This window comes from Ambystoma mexicanum, chromosome 3p (assembly GCF_040938575.1).
Source record: "Ambystoma mexicanum isolate Mex_15411 chromosome 3p, UKY_AmexF1_1, whole genome shotgun sequence".
Lineage (NCBI taxonomy): Eukaryota > Metazoa > Chordata > Amphibia > Caudata > Ambystomatidae > Ambystoma > Ambystoma mexicanum.
The window spans coordinates 720,220,655-720,247,579 of NC_090925.1; the positions used below are offsets into that span (position 1 = coordinate 720,220,655).

The following is a 26,925-nucleotide window of genomic DNA, read 5'->3' on the forward strand; positions in this document are numbered from 1 at the left end:
ACACCTTTTTCTTCATACATTCATCCTGCAAATACTCCAACTTGTAACACCTTTCTCTGCACCTCTGGTGTATACTGACTAAACGTATCATGCACTTCAATCGAGGAAATGGCGGCATCCGTAATTCATCTGAGCGCGTCTCGCATACAAATTCGCATCTCTTCACTGATGGGTTTCAACGGCGGGAGAAACCGTTGCTGAACATGACACATGCGGTTCACTTTTACTCATCTTTTTATGCAATCGATCAAGTTCTCGCTTGAACACAAATAGTCGCCCTACATGTTCTCGTACTTTCGCCGCATTATCTCATATATTGGCAAGGACAATCAAATCACGCAATTTATTGCGGTACCACTGTATTAGTCAAATCACTCAATATTTTAACAAGATTATCTCCCATACATTCTAACAATAGCTGTTTGCCAAGACCTCTATGATCACATATGGAACTTTGCACCGCCACTTCATCGCTAGCATCAATATAGGTCTCAGCCCACTGTTTCAGTTCGTCTTTCCGTTCCTTGCTAATCGTATTTCGAGTCAGCCTAACACTTTCCAGGCCCCATTGATGCAGAACTACCAGCTGAAGCGTATAACTCATGCTCTGAAGGAGGTGGAGGAAATGATGTCACGGGTGCAGATGGGACGGCTACTGCAGGTACAGATGGGATCGTGGGAATAGCAATAGCAACAGGAGGGGATACATAAGGAGGCGGTGCAACTGGGTCAGTGCTTACATTTTCATTCCTTCGCTCATTCAGGATCTTATTTATCAGTTCATCTGATGTATGCAAATCTTCTGAAGGATATTTTTTCTGTACGTCTAATTGGAAGGCACTATCCATGTTCCTAATAATTCTATATGCTTCTGCTGCTCATGCTCTAGCGCTTTTTCTGTTTGATTTATGTCTACGTGCATGTTTTTCTCTACTTTTCAAGCGCAAATTTGCTTCCTTCCTCCAGTCTCTTACAATGTCGAACGCTGCAGGTCTGGCCTTTTTCCGTAGCAAAACAGGTTCTCCCAAATAGACCTCGGAAATCCCTTAATCAGGTGTCCAGGGAAGGGCTGGCGATCAGATCCCAACCCTTGGGGGAGGACGAGCGAGGCAGGATCACCTCAGTTAGGAGTGCCCGGGGTTATGCTCATGGGCACGCCCTTGGTGAGACACAGTACCATACCGGAGAAAGGGACAAGAAATATGTCTTCAAGGCTTTTGTGGGCTGTATGAACTTGACCTCCCTTCTACCCACTGAATCTCCTTTTCTTAAATCCACCATCCCCTCCACATATGGTGAATCAATTAGACACCCTGTTGCACTTAGAAACCACATTCCCCCGAATCCTTTTTCTGTTTCCTACCTGAATACTTCCATTCATACTTCTTGTCAACCTTGATTATTCTTTCCATAACACCCAATCTACCTTGACAAAACCCTACCAATCTTGTCCTTCTGATTATCGATCCCACAAAACCCCCTGTTTATTTTCCGATAATCCTTGTAATTCCCGTTTGTTCCACACACCCTACAAATCTCACCCTTTCTAACTTACCCAAACCCATAGCAAGGGAACTATAATCCCATACAATACCTCTTCCTCCTATACCCCGTAGGATATTCGAACACTAACTGCCCCCCGCTTTCCGACACAAACGTCTTCGCACATGAAAGACAACAAACTAATTCTAGAACTGTTCACCTGTCCGAACCGAAGAGTCGGGCAATTGATCAAAGTCTCACACACACCTGTGAATCTGCCACAGAAGGAAACATAAGACCACAAATAATAGCCAGCATGTGTTGTAGTAGATCTCTACGGTACGCAAGACCCTCCTCCGCTGATAACCAAGCCGGGGAAGGACGCTGGTATAGTTGGTACCAACCTTCCCTCCAATGATAAAGCAAGGCAAGCAGTTCATCACAGCCGGTGAGTCGAGTGGAGAATCGAGATAAAACCGAGATACGATTGAGGAAAGAGGGGGGGGGAAACCAGAAACCGAGGAGGCCGGCACCACGTGGGTGCTCAAGCAGTAAGCTCTGGGCGATTACCCGATAGTAAGAAACTACCGTAACCAGAAGCCCTTCGGAAGAGGCGAAAAGAGGCCAAAGTGGTCATAACGGGGGGTCTTGTAAAATCCTCTGTACCGTCGAAAGTCTTTGACAAAGAAGATGATTGCGAAGCTAAGGGAAATTAATCCTGCTTGGTGAAATGAGCATATGAACAGTGGTTTGGAAAAGTTGGCAAGAGTGAATCGGGCAGAGGGATGCTTACAAAAAGGGGCTAAGTCCAAAGTGCCGAAGTACAGTGAACCGTTTGTACATGTTGGCGAAAGTGAACTCGGAATAGGGAAGCCGACAATCGGAGACGAACCCTGAAGTACTGTTTAAAAAGACATTAAGACTCATGAAATTTAGAGGCATTGGAAGACCAGGGTAAGTGAATTGTCTCCCTTGTCGTGGGTCCGAGCCCGATCAAGGGATATCCAGGGGTGAAAAGTCACCACCCAAAGTTCATTGGGAAAGGAACTGTTCAATATATTGGTTGAATAAGATATGTGAGAGGTCGGCTCTCGGGAAGGGGGGACCCAGGTGTGAAGCCATCACCCAACATGAACTGTGGAAAATACCTTTGTTTTTGTTGGATACATCAGGCCTCGAAGGCAAGAGACTTTTTAATGCAGCAACTTTACCATCAAAGAACCTGATAGCTGGAACAGAACTGTCTCGTGCTGAGAAAGCTTGTGCTGTGATCCAAGGTCCCACCTTGTCCCGTGCTGAAAACGTGGGGAAGGGAGACCCCTGGCAATCACATCCCGACTTATTATTTGAAATATTTATTTTCGAGGGGATTGGGTCCTCCGACGTATTACATATCTATGACATGTAATCACCACAGCTGTGCTGCTTCGGAAACTTTTTTCTGCGTCGATGACGTCGATGCGCCGTCATCGAGGGCCTCCTCCGACGTCCAACGTCATCCGATGTGATAAGTAGGACGCACGACACCCGTAGCATCAGTTCCGTTTTTTCCGCGAACGTGTTGCTTCGTGATTCTCGGTTCACGCCTCGACTCTTTTGAGTTCTGTTCTTCTCGGTTCTTCGAACCTGTTCGTTTTGTGCAAATCCTTCGTGTGAAGATGTCTTCTACTTCGTCTTCGACCCCGCGTCCGGGTTTCAAGAAGTGCGGGGAGTGTGGGTCCAAGATGTCGGTGACGGACTCGCACGACGCCTGCCTCTGGTGCCTCGGGGAGGCCCACGACACGGATGACTGTATCGACTGCCAGTCGCTCACGTCCAAAGCCTTACGCGAACGTAAGAAGAAGTTGTCGGTAGGTCGGGTGTCCAAGCCCAGGAAGTTGAAGTCTGCGGGGCTTTCGACGGATGATTCGAGGGGTGACTCTCCGCGTCATCGTCGGAAGTCTCGTGGGTCTCCTTCTAGGAGTCGGTCTCGCCACTCCTCAGCCTCTTCGAGGCGTTCTCGGAAGCGCCGACACCGGTCGTCTTCCAGGTCCTCCTCGGAGGACTCTGCCCGGCACGTCGCTTACCCCACCAGCCGTGCGACGCCGGAGGAATGGGCTTCCTTCGGGATGAAAATGCTGGCGATTCTTGAGTCGCAGGGTACTAAGCCGTCCGCGCCCCCGAGTGGGGTCGGTCGTGAGAGGTCGAGAGTCACCGCTCGCATGAGTGGTCGGCACGAGTCACGGGAGAGGTCCCGTTCGGACAAGGAGACTCGTTCTCGCAGTACCCGTTCCAGGTCCCGGTCCTCGACGCGTTCGAGACCGTGTGCACCTGTGAGGTCTTCGAGGAAGACATCGACGTCTGAGGCGTCGAGGGCGTCGACAGGCTTTCTCGAGGCTCCGGCTTCGAGGAAGTCGTCGAAGCCGTCGACGCTCGGGTCGTCGAGGGACTCCGGCCTCGAGGGCTGTGTCGACGCCGCCGATGCTGGAGGCGCTGCGTCTGACGTCGACGCCGATTTCCTCGGCGCCGATCCTCTCGACGCCGGCGCCGATCCTCTCGACGCCGGCGCCGATCCTCTCGACGCCGGCGCCGATCCTCTCGACGCCGGCGCCGATTCGCTCGACGCCATCGACGCCTTTCGTGTCGGAGGTACCCCGTGGCACGGGAGAACCCCCTAGGAAGGCTCTGGTTAAGAGCAAGCACTCTCGGGTGCCTTCTTTTCGCCACCTGGACTATATTTCAGAGGCGGATGAGGATTCTGATGGCCTGGTTCCTAGTCAGGTTCCAGATGAAATTGTCTCGGGCCATAGTCAGTTTGACGATTTGAGACAGTCACTGCATGATGCCAGTGGACTGGACACCTCTCCGGAGGTGGAGTTTTGTAGGCCTGAGCCTGGCTCTCATGCCGATTCCTCGTACCGGCGCCTTATGGCTAGGGTTTCTGAGTACTTGGGATGGTCTGCTCCCCCAGGGGAGTTTGTGCAGGATGATCTGACGGACATCCTTGATGTTGGTCCCCCAACTGACCCGGTACTGCCGTTCCATATGGCTTTACAGAGAAGGGCGGCGGCGGCTTGGACTGCTCCGGAGAGTCTCCCGGCGGTGGGCAGATCCTTGTCGCGAAAATACCGTCCAGCCAGTAGCGACCCCTGCTACTTGACCAGGCACCCCACTCCGGAGAGTTTGGTGGTGCAGGCGGCCACGGCCCCGGCAAAGCAGGCGTCGTACCCTACCATCCCTCCTGATAGGGACGACAAACGTTTTGATGGCTGGGCGAAGAAAGTGTTTTCTTCTGGTGGTATGGCGCTTCAGGCGGCCAACTCCATTTGTGCCTTGTCTCGTTTCACACACACTCTGTGGAACTGTGTTGCGTTGGCGGCTGAACATATTCCCGAAGGGGACGAACGGGATGGTTTCCTTGCTATGGTCCAGGATGGTAAGGATGCCATGTGTGAGTCCGTTCAGTCGGGTTTGGATTAAGCTGAATGCGTCAGTAGGTCCATGGCGGCGAGCACCGTGATACGCAGGTTTGCGTGGTTGCGGAAGTCGGGGTTTGCTCCTGATGTGCAGTCCCGGCTCCTCAACATGCCCTTTGACGGTGAACACCTTTTTGGCAGCAAGGCTGACGAGAGCCTTGAGAGGTTGCAGACCTCAAAAGCTGCAGCGAAGTCGTTGGGCGCTGCAGTTCGCCAACCTCCGCCTTTTCGTCCTAGGGGACAGCAGTGGAGGGGTGGTTCCTTTCGCTATTACTCATCCTTCAGTAAAGCGAGAGGAGCTGGCAGTCAAAGAGGCCAACGCAGGGGTACCAGAGGTGGACGACAGGGTACCCGTGGTGCCAAGGCCGCTCGGGCAGTTGCCTCTTTGCCCTCAGGTAACGCCGCAGCCGCTCCCATTCAGTCGTGAGGCCATGTCCCATGGTTCGCCGGTTGGGGGAAGGCTGGCATCTTGTAGAGTGGCAAGCCATTACTTCAGATGTGTGGGTTCTAGAGATCATAACCCACGGCTACTGTCTTCCCTTTCGGCACAGGCCTCGCGACAATCCACCGGGGAACCTCTTTGCAGAGTCCGGATCCGCTCCTTGCGCAGGAAATTCAAGCCCTGCTGGAGAAAGGCGCCATAGAACTGGTGCCTGTAGCGGAGAGGAACAAGGGATGGTATTCCCCTTATTTTTTGATTTCGAAGAAAGACGGGGGATTGAGACCCATCATGGACTTGCGCGGTTTGAACAAACTCCTCAGGAAGGACAAGTTCAAGATGGTTACTCTCTCTCAAGTCCTCCAGGCCCTTCAGCTTCAGGACTGGTTGGTGTCACTCGACCTCAAGGATGCTTACTTCCATGTGCCGATCCATCCCAAGCACAAGAAGTACCTGAGGTTCGCGGTTGGCGACTCGCACTTTCAGTTTCGGGTCCTGCCGTTCGGATTGACCTCCGCCCGAGGGTTTTCACCAAGCTCATGGTGGTGGTGGCAGCGCATCTCGGGCAAGGCGGGATTCACGTCTACCCCTACCTGGACGATTGGTTGATCAGGGGGAGCTCTCCCGAGCAAGTCCTGGATCATCTGTCCGTCACCTGCCGCTCCCTTCACAGGCTGGGCTTCTCCCTCAATTTAAAGAAGTCTCATTTGACGCCAACACAGCAGCTCCAGTACATCGGAGCAGTGCTCGACACTTCCCTGGGGCAGTGTTTTCCTCCCCAGGTGAGGGCTCTTCACATTCAGCAGATGGTGCACAAGTTTCAGCATGCCCAGACGCTCCCTGCGTTCGAGTTCTTGAGGTTGCTCGGCCTCATGGCATCCTGCATTCTTCTGGTGCCAGAGGCTCGCCTGCGGATGAGATCTTTGCAGTTTGCACTCAAGACGCAATGGTCTCAGTCCTCCGGCAGGATGTCGGACCAGGTTCAGGTGCCGCCCTCGGTCGCCCGGGATCTTCTGTGGTGGGCCGTCGAAGGCAACTTGATGAAGGGGGCTCCATTTTGGCTTCCCTGGCCGGAGGTGACGATCGTGACGGATGCATCCCTCACGGGATGGGGAGCTCATGCCAACGGGCTGACAGTCAGCGGTCGTTGGTCTCCGTCGGAGTCCAGACTCCATATCAATCTTTTGGAGCTGAGGGCCATCAGGCTAGCCCTGAAGGCTTTTCTGCCGACTGTGCGAGGAAAGAGTGTCTTGATCCTGACGGACAATACAGTGGCCATGCACTACCTCAACAAAAAGGGGGGGGGGGGCAGGGTCACTTCCTCTGTGCAGGGAGGCGATGCAGCTCGAGTTCTGGGCCATCCAGCAGGAAGTTTCGATCTCGGCAGTTCATCTGGCCGGAGACGAAAACGTGACGGCGGACGCTCTGAGCAGGCAGAGCGCAATCTCTCACGAGTGGGAGGTGGCTCAGGAGATTCTCCTGGAGATCTTCGCCCTTTGGGGGACCCCTCGAGTGGATCTCTTCGCCTCCAGTGTCAACCGGAAGTGCGAAAGGTTTTGCTCGCGGGAATTTCCCCCAAAAGGAGTCTTAGGAGACGCGTTCGTGGTGGAGTGGTCATTCCCGCTGCTGTATGCGTTTCCTCCAGTCCCCTTCATCCCGCAAGGGCTGCGGAGGTTACGGAAGTTCGGTTCCCGGATGATCCTCATTGCCCCGGCGTGGGCTCGGAGGACGTGGTACCCGGACCTTCTCGACTTATCCATCTGCCCTCCACGTCGTCTTCCCTACCGAGACGATCTGCTCTCACGGGAGGGGGTCAGGTTCTCCATCCAGAGGTCAGATCCCTCAACCTTCACGCTTGGCTTCTGAAAGGTTGAGGTATAAGGATTGGGACCTCCCTGAGGACGTGATGGAGGTGTTGCTTTCGGCCCGAAGGCCAGCAACAAAGTCTCTGTACCGTTGGCGTAAGTTCTGCGACTGGTGCAGAGTTCAGAATGTGGATCCTTTTGCATGTGACATCCCCATGGTTCTGTCCTTTTTACTTTTTTTGGCCCACAGGGGCTTGCAAGTGGGTACTGTTAAAGGTTACCTGGCGGCGCTGTCCATCTTAAAGCGCTCGTCTGAAGAGTGTTCTTACTTTAAAATCCCTTTGATTTCACAGTTTCTGAAAGGGCTCACTATTGTGTTCCCTCCGTCACCTTTGCTGGTGCCCGGTTGGGATTTAAACCTTGTTCTTACGTTTCTTATGGGTGCTCCGTTTGAGCCTTTACATTCTTGCCCTTTGAGGCTGTTAACTCTGAAAACTGTGTTTTTAGTTGCGGTTACTTCCGCTCGCAGAGTGAGTGAGTTACAGGCACTTTCAGTTAAGCCTCCCTTCACTGTATTTCACAAGGACAGGGTTGTCCTTAGAGTTCGTCCTTCTTTTCTTCCGAAGGTAGTGACGGAATTTCATTTGGCCCAGAAGGTTGTTCTTCCGGCATTCTATCCTCCTCCGCATCCTGGTAAGGAAGAGGAGAGGCTCCATAGGCTTGATCCTAGGTGAGCTTTAAGCTTTTATGTTTCACGCATGTCCCAGGTCAGAGTGGACGATCAACTCTTTATTGGTTACGCTGGAAAGCGTTTGGGGCAAGCTGTGACGAAACAGACTTTGTCTCGCTGGATTATTTTGGCCATCTCGGAGTGCTACCGCTTGGCGGGTAAGGATCCACCGGCTGGCTTGCGGGCCCATTCTACCAGGGGTATGGCTGCGTCTACTGCCCTGCAGAGGGGTGTTCCTATTCGCAACATCTGTGATGCAGCCACCTGGGCTTCAGTACATACATTTGTACGTCACTATTCCCTCGATTCCATCCGAGCACAGGATCTGGCCTTTGGCAAGGCGGTCCTTTGCTCTGCTATTTGATAGGCTATTCTAAATTTTGATTCTAAATGCTTTCTCTCCTCCTTGCTCTGGTACTGCTTTGGGAGTCTGTCATAGATATGGAATACGTCGGAGGACCCAATCCCCTCGAAGAACAAGTTACTTTCGTACCTGGTAACGTTCTTTCGATGGGATGGTCCGACGACGTATTCCATATCGCTCCCGCCCTGCCTTCCCCGCTGCAGAATTTCTTTTGCGATTGCAGCTTACGTTCCGCAAGGCTTTGTGTCTGACTGGCAGTTGACTAGTGTCACACGTTCTGGGGGAAAAAACTACAACTGAGGCTACGGGCGTCGTGTGTCCTACTTATCACATCGGATGACGTCGGACGTCGGAGGAGGCCCTCGACGACGGCGCATCGACGTCATCGACGCAGGACGCAGACGCCGAAAAAAGTTTCCGAAGCAGCACAGCTGTGGTGATTACATGTCATAGATATGGAATACGTCGTCGGACCATCCCATCGAAAGAACGTTACCAGGTAAGAAAGTAACTTGTTCTTCTTTATTGAAACACTATCCCACACACTTTCTATAATTAGTTGTTAGGAATTGGCAATAGGTTTTTCTTTAGTATAGGGCCTTTGATTTTGACACGACACCACTAGGACTGCCTTATTTTTCATTTGATGGTAGACACTTGATCCCATCTTAAATTTTAGGTTTAGCTTGGCTGTTTTTCCACCCTGCATTCATTGGGAAATAAACACCCTTGTACTGTGATCACTTGTCTGTCTTTAATGTTGCTACCATGAGTTCCTTACAAAAGTCACAGCAAGTCGGGGGTTGTACCAAAATAAAGCTTGTCTCGAGACTAGTTAGTCTTTCCAGCCCAAGGGAGGAAGTCGTCACTTGCGTGTCTTCGCAGTCGAAAGGAAAACTCAGTCAGCACAGCTCTTCACCAGGCACTTTGTGGTCCAGGAGGGTACTGCTAGCTTCTCTTCACATCATCTTCGGCGGATGTTGTCCTCCAGTGGTCGTCTCTGCCTCTAGTCCCAAAAACCTTGCCTTTTAAGCAAGTTCCAATTCATTCCCAGCCCTAGGGCTGTCGATAACCCAGCAGGGTGGCTGTCCTGCCAGCCAATCAGAACTGGTTTCAATCAGGCACACCTAAAGACCAAGGACGGGGAAGTTTCGGAACCCTCCCTCACTTCCTCCCTTTCCAGACACACTGGATCCTGGGCAGCTTCAGGGCAGAAGCCTGCAAAGGCAAAATGCACAAAGGACTCTGTTAGGCAAGATTTGGTGCAGTACCCTTTGAGTGCACTACAACAACCTTGTCCTCCCGGCAATAGGAACCCAACCTTTGGTATAAGTCTGTACTACACCGGTTGGTGGTGTGGCTGAGCTGCCAGGCTGATCTCAAGAAGGGTCAATGTGAGCAGTAGGGTGGTTACGAAGAGATTCACAGTGGCAAGTACCCAAATAAACACTTATACTCAAGATTTCTTGATTAAACAATTAATTTGTCATTTTGAATAATCCTTCAGAAGGGGCAATATATAAATAACACACAAATACACTCCAAAATACACTGTTTCTCTAAATCAGCAAATACCCATTGGAGATGGCACACAGACCATTCCTACACCCTCAGGTGAATTAAATAGTAAGGACACTGTGGACATTAATATATCACTGGTACATTCAGAGCAATACTGAGTAGAATGTCAAAGAGAAGGGTTATAGAATACAACAAGAGATCACACAATTATTCTGAAGCAGGGAAGTACTTTTGAACCCCCAATTCAAAGTAAGTTAACCCCTTCCTGGAAGGAAAAGTAAAACACAAAGTCAGAGGGTAGAAGAGTCATTCAGGGAGCCGGGCCAGCCAATGTCAATTGGACAAAAGTCTAGGTGAGCTGAAGCACTTCTTGTAGGTAAGTAAGTCTTTCACAATGTTTTAGAAGTCTTAGTAGAATCAATGTAGGGCCACACGCTGGGAGGATTGTGAGGTAGAAGCTGCACACAACTCTACAGAAGCAACCAAGACAAGTGTCAACTGAGATCAAGTAAGGCTACAACAAGAAGAGGTAAGTCCTCTCAAACTTTACAGTACCTTTGGTTAGAAGAAATGGTTCCAGCTGGCTTCTGTTCCTGTGCAGCTCTGCAGATTTATTTTGTTCCTGGGCCTCGGTCATGGGGACAAGAGGGAGGACGTCTGGGGAAGCCTGCACTGCAATGGGACGGTCAGCAGCAGAAAAGGACAAATTTCAATTCAGCGGCACTTTGCGGTTTCAGCTCCTTGCGTCTCAGCAAATAGCACCACTGCAGTCTCACATATACCACTCTGGACTTTCCTTGCATCTGGGGTCCAGCACTCTGTTGAGGTGGCTCAGGCTTGGCCAGTGCTGCTTCAAGGGAGTCAGGGAGAATCTTCCTTCAGCACGGGTCTGTCTTAAGTGATGCACTCTGTTTGGTGTTCCTCTCCCTGGCACTTCGGTTTCAGCAGCAGCACTAGAAGTACAGCTAGCTCCGAGAGGATGTCCAAACGAGTTCACGTTGTGGTCCATTGGTCCCACCAACTCGAGGGGAAAAGTCGGCTTCTCTAGTCGAAAAGAATTCGGCGTTTCAGCAAAGCAGCAGGGCTTCACTGGGCAAACCAACAGTCCAGGAGTTGCAGCAGGCGTCTCTTCCAAGTACTACTTCGGATTCCTTCGTCCAGTGGTAGACTCTACCTTCCAAACCCAAAACCCTCGCCTTTTATGGAAGTTTCTCCCATGCATGACAGCCTAGCTGTCAATCACACAGCAGGGTGGCTATCCTTGCTGCACAGGGTGCATTCCTGTAACCAAGGGGAATAAGCACAGGGAATTTCGGGCACCTCCCTCGCTTCCTGCCCCTGCCAGACACACTGGAGCCAGAGGTGGTCTTCACTGGTGAATCCCGCCAAAGACAAAACAAACTAAGGGGCCAAACCTGGTTTGGCGCGCAGAGTAAATCTCAAGGAGGACATTTCCAACAAGAAATGGCGAAAAAAGACCAGGTCTATTTTGACAAAATGGGCACCCGTGGGTGATTTACCAAGGCTGCAATTGCAGCACGCGGTAAAATCACACAATAGTAGTTAAAGGTAAACCACTGCCACCAGCCATTAATTGTAGAAGGGGTAACATAAAAATTTTACGTACATGAGAAACTAGACAAAGGGGATACTAAGTAACCCCTCCAGCACCCTATGGTGAGATGGTGTATGCTGGGTCTAGAAGGTTACAAATTGTAGGTAAAGTAAATTTCACTTCACTGCTCTTGGAAACAGTAGTTTCACCAAGGTAGAAGGTATTTAAACCTTTGGGAAATCTAAGATACTTCCCTGTGCCACTGCACTGAAGGTGCTGTGTGTCACAATGTAAAGATGATGCCTATGGAGTTTGTCAGACGCCAAAGTTTAAAAGAAAGTGTCCAAATCAGATTAAAATACATGAGGGTGAGGAAAAGGGCTTACTCTCTCCAGGTTAGAAAGTCCTAAAGTCTAGCAAAAGAGCTAGGGGTCTCTAAGGTAGAAGGAAATTGGCACATTTCTGAAAATGTTCCCTAACATTCGGTAAGCCGTACCAAATTTTTGGGTGCGAGGTGAGAGAAAGAGGATCTTCTGAGTTTTCTCATGTAGGGTTTTGATTCCAGAAAAATGTTGCTTGATCTGAACCTTCTTGTTGGGTGATGTAGGTGTAATTTGTCGCTCAGGAATTCTGCGCCTTTGTTCTGGATTGCTCTGTGCATGATGCACATTGATTTGAATTTGATTAGTTTTATTGGTAGACAATGCAGTGTTTTTAGCGTAGGAGTGATGTGTTCTCTTTGGGGAAGCTTGAGGAGCAGTCTGGCTGCGGCACTTTGTGAACGTTGTAGTTTTTTTTTAGAAGCAGTTCACGCATACCCAGGTATGGGCTATTGGCGTAATCGACTCTGGACATGAGAGCAATGATGGTTAGTGTTTTGTTGGTAAATGAAAGGAATGGTAGGCTCCTTTTTGCTGCTCACAGTAGGAGGCATTTCTTGAGTATAACGTTTACTTGTGGCTCTAGGATAAGTTTGTTGTCCATCAGGACTCCCGGGTTTTTTTACAGTCGACGATGGGGTTGGGGTTGTAATGTGTTCCCTTGGCCAGGGGATGTAGTGGTTGTCTCCTCCGTTTTTTGTGATGATCATTATTTGTTTTGCCTGGGTTGAGTTTGAGGTAGAGTTCATCCAGTTGAAAACATCACAAAGGCAGTTCTCAAGTGTTGTGGTTTTTTCTTGAGGGTCCTGTATTTTGAAAACTATTTGTGTATCATCGGCGTAGTTGTAGGGGGTGAGGCCGTGTCTTTTGATGATTTTGATCATCATAGAAAGGTAGATGTTGAGTAATAGCGGGGAGAAGGATGATTTTTGTGGTACACCGCATGTGGATTTTCTTGTGTTTTGGATTTGAAAGGTTTCATCCATATAGTTTCTGTTCTGCTTGTTAAGAAGGATTTGATCCACAGTAGGGCGGCGTCTGTTATTCCCAATCCTTTGTCTCGTGATGAGGATGTCGTGATGAACTGTCGAATGCCGCAGTGAGGTCTAGAAGGAGCAAGGCCATACTGTTTGAGTTTGCTTTTAGGTCATCCCATATTTAGAGCAGACCTGATTCCGTTCCTCTCCATTCCTCTCATTGGTCTGAATCCAACTTGTGCCTGGTCTAGTAGGCAGTGCTCTTCTATGAATTCTTGGATTGCTTTGTATATGTACATTTCAAGCAATTTAGCTGTATACGGTATGTTGGAGATGGGTCTGTAGTTGGAAAGGTCCTCTATTTCCAGCTGTGTCTTTGAGTAACGGTCTGATGTATGCTGATTTTAAGGAATGTGACACTTTCCCTGGTGCGATTGAAAGGTTGAAAACATGCCTGTGGTATTCCATGGGGGTTCCTTGTGTGAGGATTGATTTGTATATGTCCGGTGGGCATGGATCCTCCGGAGAACCTGTTTTGTTGCTTTGATTTACCAGTTTGACGAAAGTCTCTACTGATATTTTTGGGAAGTTTCGTAGTTTGTTCAGGTGTACCTCGTAAGCGTCGGCGGGATCCGTAGTCAGATCTCATGGTCTGGACTAATCTTAAACACTAAAGTTCTTAATGAATCTTTGTATCCTTCTTAAAACTTTAACTTATGAGATATTAGCACACACCAACTTATGTGGAGTGCTCTTGTGACATTTTTTGGTCACATCAACAACCCTATAGTTTTGGCTGGTGGCAGTGGATGTGTTCTACCAACTTTTGTGTTCTTTTCTACCGCAGACTGTATTCACATCCTCTGTTATGCACAATTGTCACCTATCTTCTAACATGGTGGATACTTACTTGTTTTGACGTTTCTTGTGTGGTTGTCCTTTAGTTCTACTACTATTCTGGGAGGGGGAGGTGTGAATGTGAGTTTTGCCTTTGGCGGGAACCCTTGGGTCTGCCTGCCTAGGCTCCAGTGTCGGAAGGCAGGAAGCAATCGAGGAGTTTTATACTCCCCTGTCCTTTGTCTGCCAGTGGTCCCATGACATTTCCACAGCATGACCCTCGAGCAGGGTACGAGACTGATTGTTTTCACCAGTTCAGGGAATAAAGCACTCATGAAGGCCTTCAGGAGATAGGACAAATGACCAGGGCTTTGCTGGATCTTGACCAGAGGAAATTCTGGTTGGCTGCAGTGACGATCCACAGCTCTTCAGCTGGATGCACTTTTTAGAAGGATATGTGGCTCCAAAAAAGATCTGAACAATTGCTGCAGGGTTCGGATCTATGTGATCACTGTGCCGCCCGTAACTCCACCAACGAAAATGTCAATTCCAATTACGGCACAGTGCAATGATCAGATAGATCACTGTGCCCACACCCCCCTGGCCTGCATTATGCTTTCCAACCCCACTTACTTTGACGGTGGCATACTTCTGTGGGTGCCGCCCGCACCCTTCTATCCCTGCGGTGCAAGCTCCTCCTGCTAACGTGGGTTAGAGCTGACGCTGCAAGGTTTTTTTTTTTGTTCTTTCTTTCTTGTCCCCCACAAACCCCATCTCCAGTTATGGCGCCTGAGTAGAGCAGGGGACACCCCCACAACCCCCGCTCTGCTTGGGCGCAGTAAATGTCAACCTCATTTTGTGCGTCCCCAAAGTCGCAGTGAATGGGGTGGGGGGTGGCGCACAAATGAGGGTGACATTTTGGTATGATTCCCAGGAGTCTTAGTCATATCCTAAATTCGGGCTGGGATTGCCTCTGGGACCCACCAATATAAAGGGTCTGCACCATTGAAACCAGCAGGAGCTTTCCAAACATAGAGCCTCCGGCCACATCTGCACAGCAATGCACAAACACTGGCCAAGATTTGGACTGGGACCAGGCAGTGCCCGGGAAAGGTCTGATCTTGTATCGAATAACTGGCCCTGAGGCAGGAAGGCCAAAAGACCAGATTTCCAGAGGTCAAGGCGAAATCTTGCAATAATGCCATTTTAGAATAAATGGTATGATTTAAAAAGCATTATGCAGTAAAATGCAAAACTTCACACGAGACCAGTACAAAATTTAAAAAGGAGAAAACCGTTGTGGACACATCATGCAACAAACTGAATGCTATAAAAGAAGTAGAGGAAAAACATTTCTAATGCAATGTGTATTCCATAACTATCTGTTTCGACTGGCTTTAGGAGTGATTTGTGTCATTTGCAGACTCTGTACTGTTAATGTCCACATTCTTACTCTCCTTGGATAATGTTTTTGAACTCTAGCTATTAAATGCAGTGTTTTTTAAGTCTGGGGGTGTCATCAGTTGCATAATGTTGCTTTATTGTTTGACTAATTGTACCTTGCCATCAGTTCTCTTTAACGTGTGAATCCAGACTGCACTGTCATGTCCCTATTGAGTGTGCTTTGGATTTAATTGGCAGACACCCATTTGGACAAACTGCAGGATTGCTCTTCTGAAAATATTCTAATGGATTCTGAAAACTTCTAATAGATTAAGGAGCCAGTTTACTCTAGGGGGATGGACCATACTTTCATTTATAATTTGTCCCTTTCACCATCTCAACAATGGCCTTTTGCCCATTGTTATTAGATTTGTATTGGAGTTCATATACACAATTAACCTATAACTAAACATCTGAAAGAATATGACATGGTTACTGCTGATAAGAAAACATGTAGCTTTATTGGAGCACTTGTGTGAGTAGGAAGCATTCACAATTATTCAATTTTGTTCAGTCACTTTGAGTGAACAGCACACTTGTAAGATAAATGTATTTACTGGTTGAACTGATTTTCTACTACTTTCTCTTTTTCTCTAGCACTTTACAACATTGGAGACATGGTCCATGCTGCCAGAGGGAAGTGGGGTATCAAAGCCAACTGTCCATGCATTAACCGGCAAAATAAAACTGTTCTGAGGCCAGCAGTTACTAATGGCATCGCCCAGGTAGGAGACCACAGAGTAAATGGCTAACTTTTGTTGGCTGAGAGCCCCTGAATGTGACTTGAGCCTCAGTAGGGCAAACAAAGGCCTCAGAAGGGATGCAATTCTATGTTGTGCCCACTAAGGGACCATAAGCTGTGCAGATTGTGGATACCCTAAAGGTAACTCTTGCTATTGCTCAGCTAGCTAGAATGGTCCCAGGTGATCGTTAAGATGGATTTCTAAAATCTGGCCTGGTATACCGATTTTAGGGGGATATCCTATGGTGAATAGGAAGCTCTGCGTTTAGCCAAAACCCATTCAAGGTAGTGTGGAGAGATGTCCAGACTTAGTCTCAGATGAGTGTTGGCGTGGTCAGGGGCCCTCAATGAGTCCACACAGAATAACAAACAATAATTCAGGGTAGACAGTTGGTTATAAAAATATTTATTAAGGCCTTTAGAACACACTGAAAAATGAGATTAGCGGGTAATATTGCCATACTCGGTCCCTCTGAAATGCCCCCCATACCCCCTCCTCAGACTTCAGCCGGATCTTCTTTAGTTCTTGAAAATTCTCAAGACTTTACTTTTCTCCTCTTCCTTCCCTCTCACCCTCCCTTGCTAACTCTCGATCTGTGGCTGCGACTGGGGCCTGGTCTCTTCATCTTCATACAGGGACCAGACCACCCTCTACCAGTCCCCCCAGCATCCTTTACCAGCACTTGCCCATGGGCTCCTTTCCCTGGACTAGCCCAACTTGGTCCTCCCTTTCCACCGCACTCATCCTCCCTACTCCACCTTCCCCTAGCACTTGTTGCCTTGGCCCGCTCAGCACTTGCCGCCTTGGCCTGCCCAGCACTTGCCCTCCCCACCCTTTGGGTTTTTCCACTCCTGCACACTTCTCCCTCTACCCCCTACCCCCTGCACTTAGCACCTTGTCATGCACTTGCACGGTAGGATTGCCACAAGGCCAATATAACAGTTTTTGTTTTTGTTCTACTTTTCTACTTTTTTGATTCATATGTCCCCCTGCCCCGCCAACTCGTCTTGTGGTGCGTGGAAAAACCTGCCCACTAAATAAAATACAGTACTTTATAAATACACATTTCTGAGGCTTGTGGATCTGCTTAGAATCGCATGCTTTGCAAAATGCCGACATCTGGTGGTTGGTGCAGAGTATTAAATTATTTATTTTCAGTACGGAAAAGGGTTGCCAACGGGGTGTGTTAGTAATACTATCCCTACTGTGACGTTTACTGTATCCTGATCCCTCACATGTCTAAGTCCTATGTTTTTATCTGCTATCTGCTGTCTGGTTGGTCGCACTTTGCACAGTTCCTATTTTTGGGAGTTTGCTCCTTGTCGAGCATTTAAAGTTAGCCATTAATAAACAGCTTAATACTTCGTATCACAAGAGCAATTGTTTTGCAACCACACTGCGCGTAAACACTAGTTGAGTCCAAAGTGGTATAGTAAATTTTAATTGACACTGAGGTAGCCTGACACGTGTTTCGGGCACTTGCCCTTCAACTGAGGCTGTGAGTCAGGTGTGTTCAGTTTGGGCCTGAATAGGGTTAAATGATAAAAGATAATTTCTCATGCGCTCCACTGTCACATGCAATTGCACTCAATTATATGTAGAAGCGTTTCCGCGTGTCAGCGTCTCCGCTGAGTAAACCGAACTGGAGCCTGGCTATACCACTTTGGACTCAACTAGTGTTTACGCGCAGTGTGGTTGCAAAACAATTGCTCTTGTGGTTCCTTACCTGGCGGCAGATTCGGCAAATCCCGCCTCCTGCATTCACCTGCAGCTCTATTCACTCCAACTAAATGCATTAGATCCTTGCGCTGAACCTCAAACCTCCCCCCCATGCCAATTAATTTGTTTAATACTTCGTATCACCTTCTTCGCTGAGATCAATAGACGGTACCTGACAACATCTTTGCGGCTTCCCAGGACTCCGGAGGATCTGCGTACGATGGCCAAATGAGTTTTCTGCATGATTAATGCTGGTGAACAGTGAGACGATATACTTTATGGGGATAATGTATGGAGTCATTCTCATTTAATTTGTAACGTGTGTTTCCGACTCCACTCGTTCTCTCCCGAAATCACAGACCTTGCCAAGAAGGCACACGACTAGCTGCACCTCCTCAGAGGTATTCTTCATTTTCTCACTTTACCTCAGGAGCTCATGGTCTCCAGAGCCCTGGTTCTCTCTCTAGCTGGACTACTGCAACAGTCTCTTTCTGCCTTCCTCTACTCTCCGCCCTCAGCAACTAATCCAGAACAGTACTGCAAGACTTACCCTTGACCTCAGGCCCAGGGACCTTATCGCTCCAGCCCTGCAATCTCCACTGGCTCCTGGTGACTGCAAGGATCAAGTTCAAGACCCTCTGCATCGTCCGCAAGGCTTTCTGGCATCGGGGCCCGCACTACATCAAACTCTCTCTTCCAAAATGCCTTCCTTCTTGATCCCTTCGCTGAGCTACCGCCAACCCTGAGGCAGATGCTTCTCTTGGAAGAGAGTGTGGGTAGATCTCTCCCCTCTGCATGTGTCTGCCTCTGGAATGGCCTCCCTGCCCCTCTGAAACTTGAGCCGGACCACCTGAAGTTCTGGAAGCAGCTCAAGACCTTCCTTTTCTCCTCTGCTTTCTCTCTCTCCCTCCCCTGCTGACCTGCCTGTCTGCTGCACCCACTTGTTGCTTGGTACTGTCAGAGTCTCACTTGGTACCAGGATCCTCCATGATCAGTCTCCCCTGCACTGCCTTCGGGCCTACCGCGCACCTAGGAGCTATAACCTCTACAGTCACCTGCCTCCTTGCACTTACACAGAGCCGTGCCACCTTGGCAGCACTTATTCAGATCAATGCTGCCCTGATTGCACTCCCCCCCCCCCCCCTCCCCCTGGCTTTTGAGTTTGAGAACACCGCTGTTTCCTGTCCTCACAGACACAATGTAAAACCAGGACCTACCTCACCCAGCACAGCAGAAGGACTAATAAGGGACAAGCAAACATGGCAAAAAAAGAATACAGCCACCGTTTTGGGTCAGTGGTGACTCTTCTCTGCACTAGCGCAGTTTTGAGTAGAACCTGGGAGTAATAATTGCTCAGTAGATGGAATGAAACGAGTGCCACCAGCCATTCAGGTTAGCCTGTCACTGTAACCAAAATGTTACAGTAGCAGGAAGGGGATACTTACTATGTAGCCCCTCAGCACTCCACATAAGGTGGGGTGTGCTGATCTTGCATAGGGAAAGATAGGAAGGATACAAAATATCCTCCTAGGACATAAAATAAAAAGGGAAGCCCAAAGTGCTCACATCAACACTGCACAGAGTGCTGTGTGCTGCAGAAGTCGAAAGACAGATGCCACAAAGTTGGAGGAAAGTATAACTCCAATAAAAATGTATCAAAAGAAATAGAAGCTATCCCAAAAGATTAACGATCAACTGGGGAAAAAGGTTCCCACTTACTCAGGTGAACAGACCAAAAATCCATAACTCCAGCAGAAAGTGATGGGGGACTCGCATGTGGAGGAGATTGTACATACAAAATGAAAATCTACCTTAACATATGTTTTTCCTATAGTACTTACCTGAATTTAGAACTCTAGCAGTGTGCCTTAGAGTATATAATACGTGTCTATTTTTATATAACTTCTTAGTGTTTATGTATTTTCTTGAATCACGGTATGCTCTGAGGTCTTTGCACCCAACTACAGCCCTCCTCCCTCCTTAGACTAATCCAGGCTTTCCACCACACTACCATACCCATGGGTTGTTCATGCAGATCGTAAAAGGTAACCCTGTTCACCCTGGTTGGGCTTTCCTAAGTCCTGTCAGAGTAACTTTTGTAAAAAAAACCTTAACGGCAACTGTTAGCTAAACGCGAATGTGCAAACTAAAAATATAGCAACACGTTGTGAAAATGTAACTGCTGCCACCAGCTTGTCTTTAAGAATATTTAAAAGTAACCAGAAATCCTGTTAGTGTAAGTCTGTTGATGCACAAGTATCCCCGTTAAACTGCGTTAGAAGAATGTTAGAAGATGCTGTGTGCAGTGTAAAAGTTATCCAAACCGGAAACGTGTCGGAGACAAAAGGGAAACAGTCTGCCAGTACTGACTATCTGAAGAACTAGTCAGTGTACCCATAATAAATGAAGAAAAGGCCAGTAAAGTGAAGCTTTAAAGGCTTCACTTCACTGTAAAAGGTCAAGGCAAGGTGTTGAGCAAAATGTTTGGAGGTCCATAGATAATGGAGGGAAAGTTGCCTAAAAGGGAATCTTTCCTAACAATGCTGATGAGACATCTGCTAGGGAAACTGAAGTTGCCCAGGTGTACGTCCCCAGCTCTCAACATCGGGTATCGCTCTGTTATGTAGGCTTTCTCTGACAAGAAGGCCAAACATATAAAACGCCTGCATGGGGTGGGGTCAGCATGCCACACAGTATGCAGATGCCAAGCAAACAAAAGCAGACTGTTTCACAAACACACACATCACCCACTTCTGCTATTTCGACGCATTTGTCGAAAGGGACAAAGGCTTCAGTGGAACACCTACCCTCGGCAAGCAGCTCTGCGATTCTAAAAACCTTTTGCGCCAAGTGGTGCTCTCAACGCATGGTCACAAAATATCACACACCGAGTCTGCCTAGTTCCACACTGAAAAAAGCTGCACATTTGCATAAACATGACACCTGTTAGGCGAGATTTGGAGTCGTAACCTTTCGGTGCACTACAACAAACTTGACCTCCTGGCAATAGGAACCCAACCTTTGGTATAAGCCTGTACTACACAGGTTGGTAGTGTGATTGAGCAGCCAGGCTTATCTCAAGAGGGCTCAACGTGTGCAGTAGGGGAGTTACACAGTCATAGTGACAAGTGTCCAAATAAACGCTTACACACAAGGTTTCTTGATTCTATTACAAGACCGGAGACAAGCACTATGCTTTTACTTCTTTAATTGCTGCTCAACAGCAATTCAAAACTTACTTTTCAAACTGTTTTTTTATTTTTTATTTTTTTTATTTTTAAGAACATGTGCCCAACTGGCTTAAAAAACAAACCTAAACATCAACAAATGCATGAGGACAAGAACTATCCTTCCCAAGAATCCTAGAGACTCTGTAGTCCTAGCCTCCTTTCTGTCCACCAATGGTAGTCCTTTGTCTGGTATAAACTCCTCTGACTCTAGGTCCCTTCCTCTTCTTATTTTGCTGGCTCGACAGTTAAGTGTTCCATTTATTTAGCTAAGCGTTTCATGTTATGATAATGTGAGGTTTTCTATTAAGGCTAATGTGTTCACAGCTGACGTATTGTGTAGTGCGTAGGGTGCTTATTTGATACCGCGAGCGCAGCGTATTAATACGAGTAGCGCGTAGGGTGTGTACTCGCGAGCGCAGCGTATTAATATGAGCGCGGCCGTGTGCGTCGCGCATCAGCGACAGATTTCGTGAGTGAAAGGGCGCATTGAGGGAACGGGCATCCCGCGAGTGATCTTGATCGCCTAAGGGAGCCCGTTCCCTCTGTGACGACTAAGGCGCGAAAAACGCATAGGTTTGCAGCCACGGAACTGAAAGCGGGCACATTGGAGCTTCCGCGCATGCGCGGAAGGAGACCGCGGCTCTGGCAACGTTCCTTACTCGAACGTTCTGTGTGGTGAGCAGCGGTAGGACGGTCGAATACACAGAGCATTTTGGTCTGATACGAGCGTTCGGAGAGGCATAAAAAAAAAAAATTTAATCCACACGCTCGTGAGCTGCACTGTTACAAAGGCAGTTTAAGCTACCCATAAGCAGCACTTGACAAGACCTACTGTCAGACAGTGATGGCCTGTGACAGAGGAGAGGAGTACTGGGAAGAGTACTCAGAACATAAGCAGGAGTTACCTGAGGAAGAATTCGACCTCTCCCAGAGTTTCAAAAAGGTATTAGGGGATTCCCTTGTGAGAGCAGTAGCTCAAGGGGTCCAGCCTATTCAGGACAGATTACAAGTCCTTGAAGATATTTTGGGCACAAAAGCTGGCAGAGTTGAAGACCCAGGGGAGGGGACCTCCACCACTGAGCCTCTACATAAAGAACAAAGGGGAAGTAAAGCAGCCCGGAAGAGAAAGCACTCTTCTACCCCCCCCGGGCTTAGACATGGGGAAGAGAGAGAAGTCCCTAGAGGCAGCTGACGCCTTCGACAGGCTCAAGGACGCGTTCCTTTCCAGGTCAGCAGTGCCCAGCCTCGTACCCCCCTCCCCAGGGGCGAAAAACATAGGGGGGGTCACACCGTCTTCCTCAGATGAATGAGGAACAGGAGGAAGACGTGAGAAGTCTGTCGGAGAGCATCATAGAAAAAGAGAGACAGACGAGAAAAGATGCCAGCGTGGTGGAAGGAAACCCCGAAGATGACATGTCTGATATGTTTGAGCCTGATGCCATCAGGCATCCGAGGTCCACTGATTGGGCGCCATCCCCAAGAGTGGCGCTATACATGTCCCAGAAACTCAAAGCCTCATGAGAAGGAGATCAGGTTCAGATTAAAATCAGTGTCCCAGGCCAGAGCTCACGGGGAAGGTGGTGGAGACCCAGGAACTAGACCCCAAAATGTTGACCTTCATTACAAGGGCCGCTAAGGACACGCGCAGAGGAATGGATCGCGCATGGCGGTCCTGTCAGGATAAAGTGTTGGATCTGACGGGCCCAATAGCAAAAATCATGGACCTCGCTGAGCGGGCCAAGGACACTGGGGAGCCAGTAGACCTGTACACGCTGGCTGGATGGACTCAGAGACGTTTGCCTCTTAGGAAACACAAATACCGCGATTTCGACAGAGGCGCAGGTCTGCACTGTTGAAAGTGGACAACAAATTGGGAGACCTAGCATCATACGAAGCGGGAGAAGGAGCGCAGGGTCTCCTATTTGGCGACACGTTCGTCAAGGAAATGAACAGATTTGTAGGGACCTACACCGCTCTCGAGAGAGCCCAGGCATCAATCAGGAAGGTTTTCGCTTCTCGGGTTTTTGCAGGTGCCGGTCGTAGCAGAGGTCGTTCGTCCGACCGCCTCAATTTCAACAGAAGACCTCAAGGGCCCAGGTCCCAATACTGGGAATCACGCCAACAGGATGCATTCTTCCCGAGACGGGGAAGAGGTTCCAGAGGGCGCCGAGGATACTTCAGGCACCAGAATAGCCCCACAGGTGAGAACAGGAGCCGCAAGTTATCCCACTGTGGGAGGGAGAACGCTGCTTTTTATAGACAACTGGCGCGCAGTATCAGCAGACGCATGGGTGATGCAGACAGTCCAGGGTTTCCAACTAGATTTCATGCAGGAGCCATGGCAGCCATGGCCTCCCCAGCGCATGCATTCCTTGGCAGAAGAGAAAGTTCTCTTAGATGCAGAATTAGATTTGCTAGCGCAGAAGCAAGCAATAGAGAGGGCACAGACTCGGGCGCAGGGTTTTCTGAGCAACATGTTTTTGGTTCACCGCAAAAGGAAGGTGAGACCAGTTATCAATCTGAAGGAACTGAACGGATGGTTCGAGTACAGGCACTTCAAGATGGAGGGGGATGCACTTATTGGCAGACCTCCTGAAAGACGATTGGCTAGCCCGTCTAGATTTGAAAGACGCATACCTGAAAGTTCCAGTCGCTCCCCTGTTCAGGCGTTTTCTGCGTTTCAGGTGGAAAGAGGAGATCTGGCAGTTCAAGACCTTGCCGTTCGGAATCTAGCCAGGATAGTGGGTCTTCTGGCGGCCTCGATCCAGGCTATCTTCCCCGGACCGTTACACTATCGTGCCCTTCAGAGGCTCAAGATCAAGTACCCGCAGAAAGGATGGAGATACCATCATCAGGTCCCTTTGGACGAGGACAGCAGGTCAGAGCTTCGTTGGTGGCTGAGCAATATGGAAGCGTGGAACGGCAGAGCCATTTTCGGGGACAGACCAGAACTCATAATAGTCAGACGCCAGCAGGTCGGGCTGGGGAGCCAGGTGCGGAAGCACAGAAACAGGTGGAAAGTGATCCCCAGAAGAGCTGGAACTGCATATCAATTGTTTGGCGCTCCTGGCAGGATCCTTCGCGGTGAAGGCGTTCTCCAGAGACAAAGCTCAATGCTGCATTCTGCTACGCATGGACAATATCTCAGCGGCGAGATATGTCAACAAGCTCGGGGGGGACGAAGTCCAAGATGCTAGTGGAGATAGCCAAGGACTTCTGCCTGAGCAAGAATATAGCGATCAAAGCGGAATATCTTCCGGGAGCAAAGACTTTTGTTGCCGATTGGAATTCTCGCTATCTAGTGGACTCCAGCGACTGGAGGCTACACGAATCAGTGTTCAAAAATTTGCAACGCAAATGGGGGCCGCTGCATACGGATCTGTTAGCCTCCAGACTAAACGCTCACCTGCAGAATTACTTCAGCTGGAGGCTAGACCCCGAAGCGTTGGGGACGGATGCTTTCCTTCAGTGTTGGGGACAGAACGTCCATTACGCGTTTCCCCCCTTCGCGATGATAGCCAGAACACTAGCAAAGGTGCGCAGAGACAAGGCCGAGCTAGTGATAGTAACTCCAGAATGGAGTTCTCAGGCCTGGTTTCCGATTCTGATGGAACTTTCCATGGATTTCCCTCAGAGGATCTCACACCGAGAGGATCTCCTACTAGATCCAGCAGGAGCGCCTCACCCTTTGGTCAGGGATCAGACCTTGAAGCTGTTGGCTTGCAGAATTTCAGGAGGAGATGGCGCTTGCCGGGGCTTTCAGAGGAAGCTACAGAGCTCATCGATGTATCATGGGCCCCCTCGACAGTTAGGAGCTGTAATTCCGCTTGGCAGGCCTGGGAATTATGGTGCAGGGAGAGGAGTATTCCTCCCATTTCAGCTCCTATAACTCAAGTTATAAATTTTCTAGCAGCACTAAGCGCGGAGGGGAAAGCTTTCAGGACGATAGAAGTGTACAGGTTGGCCATTTCGGCGTGCCATGATCTAGTGGAAGGAGTACCCGCGGGAGAACACCCAGCGGTGATAAGACTCCTCAAGGGCATTAAGGTGAGCAAGCCTCCGCAGCCTAGATATTCAGTATTATGGGACGTTACAAAGGTACTGAGCATGCTAAAGCAATGGCCAAGAAACGAGCTGCTGTCAGAGAAGCAGTTGTCTGGAAAGCTAGCTATGTTATTATGTTTAGTGTCATGCAGGCGCATTTCTGATGTTAAGGCTTTTGAGATTGACCGGAAGATTTTCTATCCGGAAGGAATAGCGTTCAACATAGCGCAGCGTACCAAGACTAATTCCAAGATAATTACTTATCCGTATTTTCCAGGCAATACTAAGCTCTGCGTAGCACAATGCTTAGAGATAGGAGACAGTGACCGCCGCTGTGAGACCTGCAGGAATGACTCGGCTCCTTATTGCGCGTAGAAAGCCATTTAAAGCAGTAGCAGTAGCGACCATAGCGAGATGGGTGAAAGAAGTCATGCAATTAGCAGGAATAGACATATTGAGTTTTGGGGCTCACTCAGCTAGGGCAGCCATGGCTTTAGGAGCTTTTGCAGCCGGAGTTCCACTGCAGGAGATCATGAAAGCCGCAGACTGGGCCAGTGATTCAGTATTTAGGACGTTCTACTTTCAGCCAGTCACTAATATTACAGCGGCAGTGATTCAAAGATTTGAACGAGCATAATGCTCGCCTCCGGTCTTGTAATAGAATACAGATTGCCCATACGATAAGCACAGGAAGTCTTGAGTCTATTAAAGACACGGAGGCGAGCATTATCCCGCCCATCTGAAGTTCAAATAATGTTCTACTGCATTGTATTTAAATTGTGTAAAAGATTTCCCGGCCCTGATGATGCCCTTATCTTTGTTTTAGGGGACGAGCAGAAAAATAACAGGGACTGATGGAAAGAAAGAGGTCTGCACTGCGAAGCGCAGCAGAGTGATTACAATGGTTAGATTTGGATCTGTTTAGCAGTTACAAGACTAGACAGCGAGACAGGATGAAAAAAGAAGAGGAAGGGACCTAGAGTCAGAGGAGTTTATACCAGACAAAGGACTACCATTGATGGACAGAAAGGAGGCTAGGACTACAGAGTCTCTAGGATTATTGGGAAGGATAGTTCTTGTCCTCCTGCTTTTGTTGATGTTTTTTTTTAGGTTTGTTTTTTAAGCCAGTTGGGCACATGTTCTTAAAAAAAAAAGTTTGAAAAGTAAGTTTTGAATTGCTGTTGAGCAGTAATTAAAGAAGTAAAAGCATAATGCTCGCCTCCGTGTCTTTAATAGAATCAAGACTTCCTGCCCTTATCGCATGGGCAGTCTGTATTAAACAATTATTAATTTATTTAAGTTAGTTTGAATAAGCCTTCTTCAGAATGGGCAATATAATAGTAACACACAAATACACTCCAAAATACACACTCAATTTCTCTAAATTGGCAAGTACCCATTTGGGATGACGCACAGACACTTCCTACACTCACAGGTAACTTAAATAATTAGGACACTGTGGACATTAATATATCACTGTTGCATTTAGAGCAATACTTGGGAGCATGTGAAAGAAAAGGGTTCTTAGAATAAAACAAGAGATCACACAAATATTCTGAAGCAGTTATGTACTTTTGAACCCCCCCAATGCTGAGTAATGTAACCCTTTCCTGGATGGAAGATAAAAACACACAATCTGAGGAGAAAAGTCTCATTCAGGGGGCCAGGCCAATGTCAATTGGGCAAAAGTCTAGGTGAGCTGAAGCACTTCTTGTAGTTAATTATAAGTCTTGCACAATGTTTTAGCAGTCTTTGTCGAAAACGTAGAATCATTTTAAGGCCACAAGCTGATTAGGCTTGTGAGGTAAAGAAGCTGTGAGTAACTCTACAGAAGCAACCACGACCAGACTCAACTGAGATCAAGTGTGATTACAAGACAAGAGGTAAGTTCTCTTAGACTGTACAGTACCTTTGGTTAGAAGAAATGGTTCCAACTGGCTTCTCTTGTGTGGCTCTGCAGATCCTGTTGTTCTTGTGCCTCAGTCATGGGGACAAGAGGGAGGACTTCTGGGGACTCCTGCAACACAACGGGCCAGTCGGTGATAGAAAAAGACAAAATTCTATTTGGCTGCACTTCGCGGTTTCAGCTCCTCGCGTCTCAGCAAATGGCACCACCTCAGAATCTCAGCTACCTCTTTGGTCTTTCCTCGCATCTGGGGTCTAGCACTCTGTTGAGGTGTCTCAGCTTGGTCAGTCCTGCT

The 26,925-nt window shown here is 48.6% G+C and overlaps 1 protein-coding gene across 1 annotated transcript in view; it reads left to right on the forward strand.

Moving 5' to 3' along the window:
- The window catches only part of KDM3B (lysine demethylase 3B), a 2,029,046-nt gene that overhangs the window by 1,165,992 nt on the left and 836,129 nt on the right, over positions 1-26,925 (forward strand). Inside the window, exon 13 of the mRNA XM_069651588.1 lies at positions 15,586-15,713. Within this exon, the coding sequence (XP_069507689.1) occupies positions 15,586-15,713 (128 nt within the window). The remainder of the gene's footprint in view (positions 1-15,585; positions 15,714-26,925) is intronic.